General features: G+C 55.0%; 2 protein-coding genes across 7 annotated transcripts in view; one reads left to right on the top strand and one right to left on the bottom strand.

Moving 5' to 3' along the window:
* DDB1 (damage specific DNA binding protein 1) overlaps positions 1 to 3,354 on the bottom strand; it is a 31,280-nt gene extending 27,926 nt beyond the window's left edge. The window contains exons 1-4 of the mRNA XM_067748835.1: positions 3,120 to 3,354; positions 1,798 to 1,946; positions 630 to 746; positions 74 to 295 (exon numbers count right to left, since the gene is read on the bottom strand). Of these exons, the coding sequence (XP_067604936.1) occupies positions 74 to 295; positions 630 to 746; positions 1,798 to 1,946; positions 3,120 to 3,180 (549 nt within the window). The 5' untranslated portion in view covers positions 3,181 to 3,354. The remainder of the gene's footprint in view (positions 1 to 73; positions 296 to 629; positions 747 to 1,797; positions 1,947 to 3,119) is intronic.
* Positions 3,355 to 3,418: 64 nt separating this feature from the next.
* TKFC (triokinase and FMN cyclase) lies at positions 3,419 to 15,723 on the top strand. 6 transcript variants are annotated; one of them, XM_067748851.1, is made up of 20 exons: positions 3,419 to 3,767; positions 4,927 to 5,042; positions 5,452 to 5,591; positions 7,009 to 7,198; positions 7,447 to 7,621; positions 8,152 to 8,262; positions 8,337 to 8,518; positions 9,804 to 9,882; positions 10,160 to 10,249; positions 11,022 to 11,056; positions 11,133 to 11,217; positions 11,310 to 11,399; positions 11,931 to 12,047; positions 12,387 to 12,506; positions 12,679 to 12,816; positions 13,591 to 13,697; positions 13,802 to 13,905; positions 14,018 to 14,051; positions 14,154 to 14,240; positions 14,600 to 15,723. In XM_067748851.1, exons 6-20 carry the CDS (start codon positions 8,169 to 8,171, stop codon positions 14,759 to 14,761), a joined length of 1,524 nt encoding a protein of 507 aa, XP_067604952.1. In that variant the 5' UTR covers positions 3,419 to 3,767; positions 4,927 to 5,042; positions 5,452 to 5,591; positions 7,009 to 7,198; positions 7,447 to 7,621; positions 8,152 to 8,168; the 3' UTR covers positions 14,762 to 15,723. The 6 variants fall into 6 exon arrangements, with proteins under 6 accessions (XP_067604952.1, XP_067604951.1, XP_067604950.1 ...); XM_067748850.1 differs by lacking the exon at positions 7,447 to 7,621 and having other exon boundaries at positions 5,513 to 5,591; XM_067748849.1 differs by lacking the exon at positions 7,447 to 7,621.
* Positions 15,724 to 15,751: the final 28 nt, after the last annotated feature.

The following is a 15,751-nucleotide window of genomic DNA, read 5'->3' as shown; positions in this document are numbered from 1 at the left end:
TTCTGACTAGCAAAAATGGACTCCCACTGTGCCAAACCATACAGCTTCTCCCTCTCTCCTCCTGCTCCAGTACCTGGTAGACAAAGCAGATGGTAGGTGCTTGGCAACCATATAGGAACTTGACGTCAATAACATGCAACTCCTCCAGGCGGATGTTAAAGGCCTTGAGCTCTTTATTGTCCCGGTCTAGTGGAATAACCTTGAAAAGGCCATCGTAGAGTCGCAGGCCAATCATTCGGCACTCAGGGTCAATGATGCCAATAATGCCCGTCTCTGAGGGGCGGCCAATTCGGTCCTGAGAAATAAAACTGGGGTTAGGAAAGAACCTCAAACACCTAGAGTAACAGAAAACGCTGCGCACCACCTTCCCAGGGTGATTTTAAGAGTGGCAGTAAAACTAGTGGCGTCTTCTTGACATGTCAGGACGCCCAAATGTCAGTGTACGCCTTTTTGCAAAACACTGAATCTCAGTGAATTATTACCTTCTCCCTTGGACTCTGAGTAAACTGCAGAAGTCCTTAGTGTTTTCTCCTTGTTTCTCTGATCACAGAGAGAGAGAGCTGCCCCAGCAGTACAATGTTCTTCACCAAATCGTGACAACCCTACCTGGAAAACTCTCATCACCTCACCTGGACATTGCCATGAGCTCGCGTTATGATGTCAATGCTCTCGCCACTCTGCTTATACTCCAAGATGCAGGCATTGTACTTAGCTGTCAGGATAAACAGTAGGTCCTTGCTCTCCCCCTGGAAACCAACATCATACTATCAAAAGAGGTTTGTTTTGAAAACAGGAATACTTGTCTAGCCTTTAATCATCCTTTAAGCATATTAAATTCTTCAAGAATTTTCTTTTCTCCCTGAAAAAACCCACGGTAAGTATGTTACACACATTAGCTACGCACACACCCTAAGGGTGTGTACAGAAAGGCCAGAACTGAAGCTGGTAAACATCTAGTCCACTTTCATGATTCTTCATCTCTGCTCTACATATAACGTATTCATCTAGTTCCACGTCAGCTAATCTCAATTACTCCATTCAAATTCTGAAAGATGAATGTAACGCCTCCTCTAATCCCCTCCAAGTACTTGGACAAAGAAAAAAAAAAGTGAACAAAGGAAGCTGAAGTGCATCTATAAAGTCTCTCTTACTTATTAACACAGACCCCAACAAAGTGAGTATTTTGTTCAAAGGGTTATAATTTAAATTTTGAACCCACTGCTTCCCCATCAGCTTCACTTACAGATAGAAACGGTCGAATTATAATAACAATAATAATTTGGTGATGTGTTAACAGTGAATGCTTGTTATGTGCTACGTCCTGTTATTAAATCACTTAATCCTGACAATAACCCAGAGGACTGGATACTGTTATCCCCATTTTGCAGATGGGGAAACAAAGCTCTGAAAGGTTAGATGACAACCAAAATTAGATTTAATAAGGAATAAAGCCAGTACTGCCCTAACTCTAGAGCCTACTCTCTGAATCACTATGATGACCCACAGGACGGTGACCCACATTTCAAACTGCTTTAATAGTCCCTTCTAAAAAGTCAACTTGATTAAAAAAAAAAAGTCAACTTGATAAATTTTTCCCTAGCAAATCTCTCCTTCTATTTCTTGGAAGCTTTTTAAATTAGAATATAAATTGAAATCTGCCATTCAAAAAGAGAAGAGTTTCTCTCCTAAGCCTTATTGCACCCATCCTAAGCAAGCAGTGACGTAAAACAACGTAAACCCGACTACAACTAACAGTTCTCCCTTTGTTGCTGGGCCCAACCAACCCAGAGCACTTACCTTGGGCCTGAAAAGCTCCATGACAGCAATCTTCCCATACATGCCCACCTCCTTGACGGGTCGAAGCCCCTCAGCAGTGACCACATAGATCTCTAATCTCGTATTTTTGGCAATCAACAGGTTCAAGTCTTCAGCTGAAGTAAAGTGTCCTGAAAGAACAGATCCTCTAATCTTTGAAGCCAAAGCACTATCTAAGTGATCCTATCACTTCTACCTAAAACCTCCTGAATTCTCGATTTACTGCACGTATTTCTCCGGTTCCCTCCATTCACTCCCTTCTCACCAAATCCTCAGAGTCTCACTTCACACGTTCAAGAACGCTACTTCCCTCATCAGATTAAGAAACTGGACTGGGCCTAAGAGCAGCATGTCCTTCAACTGCCAATGACTGTGAAAACCCTTCAGATGGCTCTGTGCCCTCGAATTTAACTTTTCCTATCGCAGTGGCCGACTCATACTCTAATTAAGGGATGCTGGAGAAAGTGTTTCTTCCTATTCAGTCCAAATTCGAATTTTCACAAAATCTTTACCAAACAGACTAGATCAAACGAAGAGAATTCTCAGAGCTTTACCTTAAAACCTTGTTTTGTTTGCACCTCTTGCCCTCCCAGCAGTCTACCGAAACCCCATCCACACTCCTTCATAGCCTCCAACTCTCCAACAACAGTTTTCCTTCGGAATCATGATTCGGATTTACATAAAAATACAAGTTTGAGAGCTTCATATTCTGTTGAGAACTTGGTTCAAGATGATTATGGCTGGGTTCTGGACATCTGCGTCCTTAACAATTCTTGCATAAACAAACAAGGCAAACCCAGCACTGGGCTGGGCCATTCCAAACCCTCTTCTCCAACAGCTCCCTCTTGTAAACAACAGCCCCAGGCAAAGCGGACTCCTCTCTTTCGGGTGAGTACGGACATTCCTCACATCCCTCCACCTCCTGCACCTCCCAGGCTCCTGCCCCAAAGTCGCCATCATCACCGCCCCTTCCCCCCTAACCACACGCGGCCAATCTCGCGGCCCAAGCAACACCGCACAAACAACTCACATTCCACTCTCTGTCCCACTGGGCGCGTCCTGTCCTCGAGGCCAAGTGACCTCCGAGAACGAAAGGGGACCCTCAAGAGCAGCTTTTACTCTCCCAAAGGCGCGTGTTGAGACAGCTTCTTTTAAGCCGTGGGCTGTGGGAGGTCCCTCGGCCGCCAGCGCCTTCCATTCCCTGGGCCCGGTCCTGGCGGCAACCCGGGGGCCGCGGGCTTCCCTAGGCCTCGGTTCCCCCCAGCTCCCTCCCTCACCGGGGTCTCCTGCCCTGGCAGCCTCACCGGTCACGCAGCCGTTCACGGCGGTGGGCTTCTGTGCCGTTACCACGTAGTTGTACGACATGTCGAGGCCTGGGGCAGCCCAGCGGGACTCAGGCGAAACGAAAAAAAGACGGACACGAGCAAAGAGACAGGGAGCCCACCCGCGCGCGGCGAACTCCACGGCCGCTGTCTCCGCCCCAGAGACACGTTGCAGGCCAGAGCGGCCGGGGCGCGGGGCGTCACGGGACGGGCTCACCTGGCCTCTTGGAGGACTCAAGGCGCCGAGGCGGCCAACCAAGGGAGGCCCCGCCCCCAGAGGCCCCGCCCATCTCCTACCGCCCGAGCTTGGAGTACCCGGATGAGGGCACCCTGTCTGGTCTTTGGGAAGCAGCGGCGGTTCCCGAGGTGGTGGACGCTGGGGAGAGCTGGTCGCGGAGGTGCACCGACGCTGCCTCCTCCTCCTCCTCCTACTCCTCCTCCGGAGCTGACCCGCCGACCTCATCCCTAGTCCGCGCCCCTCGCCCGTTCCCAGACCCCGTCCACTCCATCTTCCTTGCTCCAGGAGCCTTCGGGGTTGTTCCCCCTTCTGGAACCGGAAGGTACTGCAGAGGCCTAGAGAGAGGGGAGGAAGGTGACATCAATTTGTGCACCTCGCAGACTAGAACCGAGGTTTGTATCTCCTTTCCCCTAGCTTTCCCAGTACCTCTAAACCCAACCCTGCCCTGACCCTAGATTGACCGATCACTCCGCTTCACCTGGCATGCGCGGGGGGAGGCACTTAGGCTCTCCCCTCTCCCCTTTGAACTTTGTGTTTGTGTTTGAGACTTTGTGTTTCAAGGGCCAAGCAGGCCACTTGCCCAGCACAGTTAGTCCCCCCGTGGCTGTGCAAATTCTGACCTCAAACACAAAACCAAAAATTCCCTGGTGAGAACCTTAGGGACCCAGGAAAGCAGTCAGCCCTGCAACTTACAGGCCGCTCCACATCAGACAGGCCCTGCAAGGACTAGGAGGAGAGCCACGTGGTTTGAAGCACCTGCTGCAAGGCCACAGAGGAGGCAGCCCCCATTTTACAGATGAGGAAGCTGAGCCTCAGGGGAACTGGTTTACCCAAGATCCGCCAGTAAGAGACAGAGCTAGGTGCCGAGGCAGGTGTGGATTCTTTCCACTGCAGACACATGCAGTGAGCCCAAGACCCTGGATGACTCCAAGACGCCTCTGAACCTGACTGAACCGAAAGGAGCTAAAATGTCGTTGCGGTTTACTGTGTGGTTTTACGCATCTGGGACTTTCTGCCTTGCTTTAGAGGCATTGAATTATCAGTAGAAAGAACACGGGATTTGTAGAAAAACTAAATAGGTTTGAGTCCTGGCTCCTAACGGTATGACCTTGGACACATCACCAGAGCTCTCTGGGTCGGTTTCCCAAAAGCAAAATGGAGTCAGACTCAGCCGTCACCTTCCTGGTGTGGTCCCAACACTGACAAGAGCAAGCGTGTGAAGATCTTTATGAATGTATTCACTGCATGCGAGGCCTGTGTAATAGATAAGTTACTCTGTGGGTAACTTTGCCCCTTGGTGATAAGGTGGGCACCACTCGTGAGCATAAGGCAGCTGTGTGCCCAACGTGGATCAGTCAGTGTTCTGGCAGCCAGATGCAGGCATGAACCTTGGTCAACCCCATGCTCTTCTCCATCCCCAGCTCACATTCTAGAGTTTGGACTTGGGTCAAAGTCTGGGGCAGCTCCCTAATTACTAGGGCCCTGAAAGCACGGTTGTGCCAGAAGGCTGCAAGCGCCTGCAGCAGCTCACGCTGTTACCCCCTCTTGCAGATACTGCTTGTCACCTTCACTGTGCTCAGGCCCGGTAGCACCCACGGGATTGCCCGTCCTCCGGCAGCTCAGTGCAAAGGTGTGAACTCAACTTCCTTCAGAGCCTCCCCACCATGGTGAGTCCCCTGAGGGCCAGGGCAGAGGAAGGGCACTCTGGTCTTGGGGCAGTAGGGGTGCCAGCCCTGGGCATGTTGGAGTTCCTTGCTCCCTGACCAAGAGATGCGACTGCCTCCTGAGGTTAAGAGAGAGGCCTCTGTCTCAGGGCCTGACTTCCCTTCATTTCCCAGCTGGGCCCAGCCAGGCCTGTGGCTGCAGCCTCTGAGTCCCTCCAGGGCCCATCTGCCCCTGGTCTGGGTCATGCCTTTAGATTAGAACATTAACAGTTGCCTACTCTGTAATAGACAGTACCAGTCACAGGAGTCGTGAAGAAGGACCTGGTGCCTCTTCCAGAGCCTTGGGCATGTGTGGGCTTGTGGGATCTACACTCACTGCAGGAGGCTCAGCATGCCCCTGGGCATGCCCCAGGCCCATTCTAGAACTGATCTGGAGGAAAACAGGCCTGGGCAGACCTGGGTTCAAATTTCAGCCTACCACCAACCAGCCATGTGACGTTCTACCAAAGACTTGACCTCTCTGAGCCTCTTTCCTCATCTGCAGTTTAAAAGGTGAGATGTTGATCAGACCAGGATCCTAGGGGCCTCCCATAGTTGCCTGGTCGACTTTTCTTTCTTTTTCCATCCCCTCAGGCCACTGGGAACCAAGGATGGCACCGGACCCCAAGCCCTCCTCTAGCTCTGGTTCGGGAATGGTTGCAAATCCCAGGCAGGATAGACTGTCAGGGATGGCAAGGGAGCACGTTCTTGGAGGGTGGTGGTGCTGGAGACTGGGCTTGGAATTGAGACCCACTCTCGACTTCATTGCGTATTCCAGTCCCTGGCAGGCTCTGAGAGCCACAAGCCCGTGCCCTTCCTAGGACAGGACCTCTGCCGCTCTCAGCCTCCCTTCAGCCCCTGGGGAGAGCAGCATGATAAGGCCAAAATGGAACCAGCTTTGGAGCCAGGTGGACCCGGTCACTTGCTGGCTGTGTGACCTTGGGCAAAGTCATGTAAATCTGCCTGTTTCTTCACTGGGCTAATTTTCCTCCATAGGGTTGTTGGAAGATTAAACAAGATGTGCTTAAAAGCACTTAGAACAAGGTGTGGCTCACAGTCACTGCTCTGGCCCCCGCCAGACCCAGGAAAGGCCAAAGTTTGCATGAAGGAATGGGGTTCTCGCAGGCTTGGGGAAGGGGCCTCCGGGAAAGCTCAGCTGCAGGCTTCCCCCAGGCCACCAGGCGATGCTGGTAGCCTGGCCCTCTCTGACCCTATTGGGCACCAGTTTCACTGTTTGGGACAAAGGCGGGAGCGGCACACAGTCTACAGACCTCATTCAGCTAGCTCCAGCTTTTCAGAGCTGGTTGAAGAAGGGAGTAGCTCCTTTGCATTCAGTTTTTTGCTATATAGTGGGCATATACTCTAGTTATTAAATCCCTATTTTGCAGAGGAAGCAGATGGGTGTGGGCCCTGTCTGGCCCCCTCCCCTGGCACAGGAGCGCCAACCTGGGGCTTCTCCTCCTTTGACAGAAGGCTGTTGGACCCCAGTTTTAAATTTTATTTTACTTTATTTATTTTATTTTATGTTTTTGCCGCACCGTGCGGCATGCAGGATCTTAGTTCCCTGACCAGGGATTGAACCCACGTCCCCTGCAGTGGAAGCTCGGAGTCTTACCCACTGGACCGCCAGGGAAGTCCCCCAACTTCATTAATTTTTTTATACTCGGAACTCCAGTTACCCCATTTTCGTTGTATCAAAGTCATTCTGCAGGATAAATTTAAGCCATAAATTAGTTACTGAATAAGAAGTTGCAAAATAAGAAATCATGGGAACATCCACCTTATAAAAAGATGCCTAATTCAAGGAACCACTGTTGCCTGGAGTTCCTGGGTGGGTGTGGGCTGGGGTGTGAGTCATAGCAACGTGGCTGGGCAGGATGGGGCTGCCCTGCCAACTCTACCAGAACCTCGTCCCACTCCTCTCCCACAGACCTCCAAGAAGCTAGTGAACTCGGTGGCAGGCTGTGCCGATGACGCCCTCGCTGGCCTGGTGACCTGCAACCCCAACCTGCAGCTCCTGCAAGGCCACCGTGTGGCCCTCCGCTCTGACCTGGATAGTCTCAAGGGCCAGGTGGCACTACTGTCAGGTGGGGGCTCTGGCCATGAGCCCGCCCATGCCGGTGAGCACCCTGGGCCAGAGGTGGCAGTGGGCTCTGGGCAGAGTGGACGGGGGGCTCCTGGGAGATCTTTGGTGCTGTTAGGAGGTTCAGGACAGAGCCTGGCCCAGAGTCAGGAGCCCAGTCCTGGCTCTGGCTCGCCCACTCCCTTGAGCTGTGATCTGGGGCCAGTCATGGCCTCTCTCTGTGCCTCAGTCTCTCCATCTGTAAAAGCACAAGGTGGGGCCAAATGACCTCTCAGGCCTTTCCAGCTCTGATAGGTGGTGATTCCGTGAATCCTCCTGACCTCCCGGGCCCAGCTGACCTGCCGTCCCCTCCTCTATGAAGCCTGCCTGACTTTTCCAGCCTAGCGCAGTATTCCTCTTCCCACCGTGCATTTTCACATTCAACATGGACAGTCCTGGATTGTTTCCTGTTTAGTGCCAGGCATGTGAACTCTCCATGAGAACTTGGGGATGGGGGCATGGGGAGGGGTAGGGACCAGGCTTTGTATCCTCTGTATCTTTCCTGTTTCTCTCTGGCAAATTCATCCATCCACTCAGCAAACATTCATGAGCAGCTGTTGTGTGCCTGGCACTGTCTGGCCACTAGGGGCGCAAAAGTGACCCAGACAGGCAAGGCGCCTGCCCTCATGGAGCTTCTATTCTCCTTTGGGGAGACAGAAGCCAGGTAAACACATAAGTGAAAGAGATCATTCCAGAGCACGTAAGTGAGGTAGTGAAGACAGGAGAGCAGGCTAAAGGGACAGCAAGTAGCTGGACATGGGTGAGTGACTGCTTCAGTTGGGAGGTCGGGGAAGGCCTCTCCAAGGAGGTGATAGATCTGGGGAGAGCAGCGCAGGTACTCTTCTGCACCAAGTGCACAGTAGGGCTCACCAAACCATGAAGCCCAGGAGCGTGGGGAGCCCCAGGGATTGCAGGCACAGGTCCCCACCCAACATCCTCTCCCCACCTCAGGTTTCATAGGGAAGGGGATGCTGACAGGGGTCATTGCGGGAGCCGTGTTCACCTCCCCTGCAGTGGGCAGTATCCTGGCGGCCATCAGGGCAGTGGCCCAGGCGGGCACAGGTAAGCCTGGCATGCGGGAGGGGCCGCTGTGGGGAGCGCGAGTGCTGATGGAGCCCTACCGACTGCTCCCGCAGTGGGGACCCTCCTCATCGTGAAGAACTACACTGGGGATCGGCTCAACTTTGGCCTGGCCCGGGAGCAGGCCCGGGCGGAGGGCATCCCTGTGGAGATGGTGGTCATCGGGGATGACAGCGCCTTCACCGTCCTGAAGAAGGCAGGCAGGCGTGGGCTTTGTGGCACAGTGCTCATACACAAGGTGAGGGTCCCCTCCTGGGACACCACTGGCCAGCCCGTCCCAGCCCTCTCTCTCCAGGCAGCACCTGGTGCTGGACCTTTCCAGCCATCTATCCCACACCCCAGGAAGCCACTCCTTCCGCAGCGCTCCCTGATCCAGGAGGGCCCCACCATCCCCAAAACCATGTCCGCCCGGATCCAGGCATTCATCGTCCCGGCCTCTTCCCTGCCCTTCCCCACCTGCAACCATCGCCCCGTCCTGGTGACCCTGCTCCCCAGCGCCTCCAAACACACATCCTCCTCCAAGCCCTGCCCTTCCTGTCTCAGCCTCGCTTCAGTGCTCATCTGCTCGCGCCCAGGTGGCTGCAGCTGCCTCCTCAGCCGGCTCCCCTGCCTGCTTCCTGCCCGCCCCCCAGTCTCTTCCCCACACCACCCCACAGGTGTCTTTCAAAAATGTGTATCTGACCAGGTTGTTCCCCTACAGAAAGCCCCCCAGGGTTCCCAGAGTCAACCCAGGCTCCTCGGTCAGGCGCCCACCACACTCGTGCCCCTCCTCCCTCAAGTTCCTCTCCCATCATCCCTGTGGTCCCCTCATGCTCCATTAACACCAGTTCTCTGTACCACTGGGCTATGGCTCACCTTTGGGGCCTTGCTGCTGCTGAGTCGTTGGCCTCGAAAATCCTTTCCCTGTCCAACCTCCCTTTGGCCTGGCTGTGTCCTACTATTCTGTGGAAGCCCACCTCTGACGTCTCTCTCTCTGGGAGGTTTTCCCTCCCACCATACCAAGCACGCTATGGCCCCCTCCTCAGTGTTCCCATAACACCTGTCCATCATCGGATTTGCCACCTCGCGTGAAATGTTCAGTTTGTGTTGTCTCTTTCCCCAACCCCTTCCCAGACCGAGTTCCTTCAAGGTAGGGACTGTGACTTAGACACCTTTGTTCCCCTTTTCAGCATATACTAGACGCTTGGCAAAAAAGTGGGTAGGTGGGTAAAGTGAGCCACGGTGTATATGCCATGGAGAAAAAACTGTAGGCTAGGAATTGGGAAACTAGCCACCAACTGACTGTGTGACACTGGACAAATCATCTCCCCTCTCTGGGCCCATCTCTCCATTTGTAAAGTTCCTCTGGCTCTGGGATTCTTCAATATTCCTGGCAGGTGCCCTAAGTGTGGCAGGCCAGGTTGATGGGGCAGGACGAAGAGATTCCCTGTTCCCAAATAGAAATTCAGCTCCAGCCTGTCCTCTGCCCTCTAGTGGTACAGTGACTCCTTTCCCGTTGGGGGTCTATCTCTGTGTGGGTGCAGGTGGCGGGTGCCCTGGCTGAGGCAGGTGCGGGGCTGGAGGAGATCACAGATCGGGTGAGCGAGGTCGCCAAGGCCATGGGTGAGTGCCGGCCCAGGGCTCGGGGAGGAGGCGGGGGAGGTCGAGGCCCCCCCTTGGACCAGGAGCAGGTTCCCAAGTCACTCCCCAGGGGCTGAGGGAGGGTCTCCCTGCGGGAGCTCCTGAGAACAGCAGCCTTGGGTCCCCAGAGCCAGGTTTCTCTTCCATCACTGAGATGAAGCGTCTGACAGCTTGTCTCGGTGAAGAGGCTTCCGAGGCATTGCTGCTGCCTGACGCCGAGAGCACAGCGCTCGTCCCTTTCATACCTCATTTCTCTTAGGAACCCTGGGAGTGAGCTTGTCCTCCTGCAGTGTGCCGGGTTCCAAACCCACCTTTGAGCTCTCAGCCGATGAGGTGGAGCTGGGCCTGGGTAAGCTTGTGACCTCCGCCCCCTCCCCGGTCCAGCCATGCCTGCTCCCTGGGTTTTTCCCTGTCTTCTGCCCTGGGAGCCATGTACCTGGTCCTGCTCACGTGGAGCCATCCCTTAGGGGGTCTTAGTATTTTTAAGTGAGTGCATGAGGCCCTTCTGGCCCAACGTGCCTGATTTCTACCAGCTTTGCCCTCCACACGCAGGGCTCTGGCCACAGGGGCTCTGTGCCTTGCCCACCTCCTTGCCTGTGCTCCCACCATTCTCAGGTACCCCTGCCCCTGCCAAGATGCAGCCCCTCTTTCAAGAGCCGTTCAGAGGCCACCCCAGCTGCAAAACCTTCCCTCTTCCTCTCCTGTGCTTCCCAAGTGATGGGCAGAGGCCTCAGCTGGCCTCTGTGACTGCCTGTAGTTAAGCTACTTAACTAGTTAAAAGTTGAGGGGACTTCCCTGGCGGTCCAGTGGTTAGCACTCCACGCTTCCAATGCAGGGGGCGCGGGTTCGATCCCTGGTCGGGGAACTAGGATCCCACATGCTGCACGGGGCAGCAAAAAAAAAAAAAAAAAATTAGAAAAAAAAAAGTAAAGTTTTGGCTCTCTCCACCACCAAGCCAGAGACGGTGTATTTTTCATTATTTTGTCGGTTTCCCCCCAGCCCGCACTCCCCACGTCCACGTGCCTAGCCTGGTGCTGAGCACTTAGAAAATCCTTGACCAGACCACACTGAGCGAATCCCCAGGCCCCGAGCAGGTCAGCAGTGCTTGCATCTATCCACAGGGATCCACGGGGAGGCTGGCGTGCACCGGATAAAGGTATGTGGACTTCCCAGCGAAGGTTGGCCCAAGACCAAGGCCCCCAACTCAGCTCACTCCCGGCTCCCTCTGACAGATGGCGACCGCCGACGAGATTGTGGCGCTCATGCTGGACCACATGACGAGCTGCTCCAACGTGTCCCACGTGCCTGTGCGGTCCGGTGAGGGGGCTGTCACACTGTCTCCCAGCCTTTCCTCCCCCTCTGGGAATGGGGCCCAGAGAGTCTCACCTAGGTGTCGTGTCTGCCCACAGGCTCCTCGGTGGTGCTGATGGTCAACAACCTGGGTGGCCTGTCATTCCTGGAACTGGGCATCATAGCCGACGCCGCCGTCCGCTCTCTGGGTGAGCCCCACACTGAAGGGGACCTCCTGACCCCCAGAGCTTCTTCCTTCCAACCCTTTGAAGCTGGATGTAAGAAAAGCAGCTGAGATAGGGTCTTGCAATGGTCCAGAGCATGGGCTGTATGCGTTTGTCAAGCCCGATTTAGACAACGGTCCCTCTGCCACTTACTTGCTGGGTGCCTTGAGCCTGTTTCCTTGTCTGTAAAGAGGGGGTAATAATAGTCCCTGCCTTATAGGGTTGTTGTGCGGATGAAATGGGATTAAACGTTATGTAACACACTTAACACAGTACTTGGGACGTGGTAAGAGCGCAGTAACTGAGACTACTTATCTGCCCCTGTAGCAGGGACACCTCCAGGGAATGTGGTCATTCAGGGTGTCACTGAGGGATGCCCCAAGCAAATCTGACCTCAGAGCCCCAGCTCCCAAAGTTCTTGTTTTTCTCTTACTCTATTTCTTTCTCTGATGCTCTGGGGGTAAGTGCCCGTCCTTCCCTCCTTTTCTCACACACTTCCACGCTCTGGTACTGCAGAGGGCCGAGGGGTGAAGATTGCTCGTGCCCTGGTGGGCACCTTCATGTCAGCCCTGGATATGCCTGGCATTTCTCTCACTCTTCTGCTGGTGGATGAGCCCCTCCTGAAACTGATAGGTGAGACCTGGAAGCTGGGGTCAGCGAAGCCAGGGGCCCTTGGAGCTGCAAGGAGCCAAGGGGACTTGGAGAGACCCCATCAGGGCTGACCATGACAATCAGGACCCTGTGGGGAGGCCCTTTCTGGCTTCCCCAGCCTTCTCCAGCTCTCACTTGACTGTGAAGGAGTGGGTATTAGGATCCTCCCCCGGGGACCCTCCCCTCTCCCTTGTACACAGTAGGCACTCAATACTTGCTTGTTGCGGTGGAGGGGACGGGGCCACCAGGTGGGGAGTCCAGGCCCCACTTGATCCCTGGCCGGCCAGCCTGTCTCTCAGAGAGTCATCCTGCTGTCCCTAGATGCTGAGACCACCGCCTTGGCCTGGCCTAACGTGGCCAAGGTCTCGGTGACTGGGCGGAAGCGGTGCCGGGCTGCCCCCGCCAAGCCCCTGGAGGCCCCTGATTCCACTGCTGCAGGAGGTACAAGCCATGCTGTTGGGGAAGGTGGCCCCGGGCTTTGGCCTGAGGCCTAAAGGGTGCAGGGAGTGCAGAGGGGCGTGGAGGGCCCCTGGCGCCCATACCTCCCACATGGGTCACGTTTGGCTGTGAGAAGGGCCGGGCAGGCCTCCTTCCCACTGTCCTCCGTCTCCAGGCGCAGCCTCGAAGCAGATGGTGCTTGTGTTGGAGCGGGTGTGCGCCACCCTTCTGGGCCTGGAGGAACGTCTGAACGCCCTGGACCGCGCTGCCGGCGACGGGGACTGTGGGACCACCCACAGCTGCGCTGCCAGAGGTTGGTGCCAGGAACCACCTGGGGCAGCAGAGGGGGTGGTGTGGCACACTGATGGTGACATTTTGGCATTTCATGAACCAGAAGGATTTCAAAAACATCTGGAGTGCTCACGTGGGGTTGGCAACTTTTATTTTGCCAAGAGAGGTCGTTCACAAAACCTAGCATCCCTTTCACCTGTTTTCATAAAGGGACACTTCTAACACTACAAATGTAGGAAGATTGTTATCGCAGAATAAAATGTAATATTTTACAGTGAATACAAACTTTACATTATTCTAAAGGGAAACTCATTCTGTTCTTATTTTTCTCAGCCGAACCAGACTAGGGAAAAGTTCTTAATTATCCAGCATCGTTGAATCAAGAAAAAAGTATTTAGTGCCAACCACAGGTCAGGTGCTGCCCTCGACTCTATGGATAAAATAGCGAGCAAAGCAGATTAAAATCACTGCCCTCGTGGCTTATGTTGTGGTAGGAGAGACAAACCACGATCAAGGTAAATCAGTAAAAGACAAAAGAAAAAAAAGAAGCAGGGACGCGAGGAAGCATCATCACCTGCTGGGTGACCGTCGAGGTCCCTGTCCCTGACCTGTTCCCAGCCCTCTCCAGACTGCAGCGGGATATAGAGGGACTCTGGGAGTCTCTTCATGTTGGTTCCCTCAGCCCCTCCCAGCACCCATTCCTTCCGGCTGGCAGCGAGGCCTGGGTACTTGGTTGGAATCCAGGCAGATGGCAGGGTGGGTCTCTGAATTCCTCACCATCTCTCTCTGCCTTCAGCGATTCAGGGGTGGCTGAAGGAGGGCCCACCCCCTGCCAGCCCTGCCCAGCTACTCTCCAAATTGGCCCTCCTGCTACTGGAGAAGATGGGAGGCTCATCTGGGGCGGTGAGTGCCGGCAGCCCCCGGGGGCAGAGGGCTGACATGGACGGGTCCTGGGTTGGCCGAGGCCTGGGCCAGCCCCGTGTGCTCAGCATCCTGGCCCTCCCCAGCTCTATGGCCTTTTCCTGACTGCAGCGGCCCAGCCGCTCAAGGCCAAGACTGACCTTCCAGCCTGGTCCGCTGCCATGGATGCCGGCCTGGAGGCCATGCAGAAGTGAGCCAGGGACCTGGGCCTTAGACGGGGGTGGGCTCGGGGAGGTGGTTGATGCCACCCACCCCCAAAGTGATTCCCTGCAGGGAGCCTCATTTGCTCTCTTCCCTGCCAGGTATGGAAAGGCTGCCCCAGGGGATAGGACTATGGTATGTATGTGGCCCAGCCCTTCCCCTTTTGAGCGTAGAAGCCCTGAAGGCCACCCTCAGTGGCAGGGCCTGTCCTCAGCCCCTCTCCTTCACCTTGTCCAGCTGGATTCTCTGTGGGCAGCAGGACAGGAGCTCCAAGCCTGGAAGAGCCCAGGGGCTAATCTCCAAATCCTGAGCAAGGCAGTCAAGGTGAGTGAGGCTGGGCCCAGCCACCCAGGGAGGCAGACTGAGAACCACCAGGCTCCCATCTCCATGCGGCCTTGAACAAGTTGACATCCTTTCTGTACCTCAGTTTTCTTCTTTACAAATGGAGGACAGCACCTGCCTCAGAGGGTTGCTGTGGGACGGAAAAGATATGTAGGGCGCCCACACAGGGTCTGGGACATAGCAGGCCCTTGGTGAATGGTGGCCCCTTGCCTTGCTAGCAGTGTGTGGGACGTGACCTCTCCACCCTGGTGTCAGTGCTGGGACAGAAGGGGCCGGGGTCCATGGCAGGAAGGAAGCCTGGTGGCTGCTTCTTGAACCTGCTCCACACCCCCACCCCTCAGAGTGCAGAAGCCGCAGCCGAGGCCACCAGGAACATGGAAGCTGGAGCTGGACGAGCCAGTTACATCAGCTCCGCGCGCCTGGATCAGCCAGACCCCGGGGCGGTGGCGGCCGCGGCCATTCTCCGTGCTATCCTGGAGGTCTTGCAGAGCCAGGAGGCATGAATGCCTCGCCGGGCCTCAGGGCCTCACTCACTGCTATGCCCAGCCGCTGCTGTCACTTACTTGTACCTTAGAACTGTCGCCCTCCCACGCCTCTCGCCCTTGGTCCCTGTCTTCTGAGTTCAGTAGGAACTCCTCAACCAGCCTGCAGAATTCCTCCACTGTAGAAACTGCAGGCCCAGAGTGGGTCACTGACCTTTCCCTCTTCAGGGAAGGGGGAGTCCTAGGGTCACCCGGCTCTGCCCCCAGCCAGTTCTGAGCTTCGATGATAAGGCTTTTCCCTAGGTGGCAGCACAATCTTTAACTGGCAACTCTCATTTGGTTTTAAGACTCCCTGTGAAAGGTCTTCTGCACCTGAACTGAGTGTGAAAAAGCAAGCCAATAAACCACATTGAAGCAAAAGAGCTGCTGCTTCCTCTAAGGGACCTTTATCCAAGCGTGTGAACAAGTGGGCCCACTACCGCCCCCGCCTAAGACCTCACCCCACCACTGAAATGCTCGTCTCCCATCTCCTACCGCCTGAGACCCAAAGGCAGGGTCTGTGCAGCTGGGCCAAGTCCACTGGGATCCCCATTCCTGTGCTTCCAGTGCACACACCACACCTGATGGGTGTGCTTTTCTCAGCACTAAACTAACAGAATTCACTGATTCTTCAGGAATCAAATGGGCAAGTGGGTCTCCAAAAGGAAAAGAAATCACCATATTCTAAGGCTCAGTGGTAGGACAGAAACTGCCCAGGCCAGCCCATGGGTCTCTCTAGAGCCATCACTGATGGCCCCTGGGAGAGCACGAGGGGCTGCTGAGTCTACGTGGTGTGTGGTGGAGACCGCACAGCGCACACCTGGCCCATGCTTGGCGCAGGGGGGCAGTTAAAGGCACTGGCATGGATTCACTTTAGACATGGATGTGACTTTGAATCCTGGTTCTGCTTCAGACTAGCTACATAAACTCAGGCCTATTATTTAGCCTCTTAGAATCTGTAAAATCCGAACG

Source organism: Pseudorca crassidens, chromosome 9 (genome assembly GCF_039906515.1).
Source record: "Pseudorca crassidens isolate mPseCra1 chromosome 9, mPseCra1.hap1, whole genome shotgun sequence".
In the NCBI taxonomy this organism is placed as follows: Eukaryota; Metazoa; Chordata; class Mammalia; order Artiodactyla; family Delphinidae; genus Pseudorca; species Pseudorca crassidens.
Note: the sequence above shows the minus strand (reverse complement) of the source record. Positions and strands in the feature narration are given on the sequence as shown.

Bases quoted from the DNA above. Each gene is read 5' to 3' on its own strand.
- TKFC (XM_067748845.1), top strand. From the start codon at position 5,951: ATGATAAGGCCAAAATGGAACCAGCTTTGGAGCCAGGTGGACCCGGTC. The intron at 6,032-7,008 runs GTAAATCTGCCT...CCTCTCCCACAG, and splicing joins GTGACCTTGGGCAAAGTCAT to ACCTCCAAGAAGCTAGTGAA. The intron at 12,507-12,678 runs GTACAAGCCATG...CTCCGTCTCCAG, and splicing joins TGATTCCACTGCTGCAGGAG to GCGCAGCCTCGAAGCAGATG.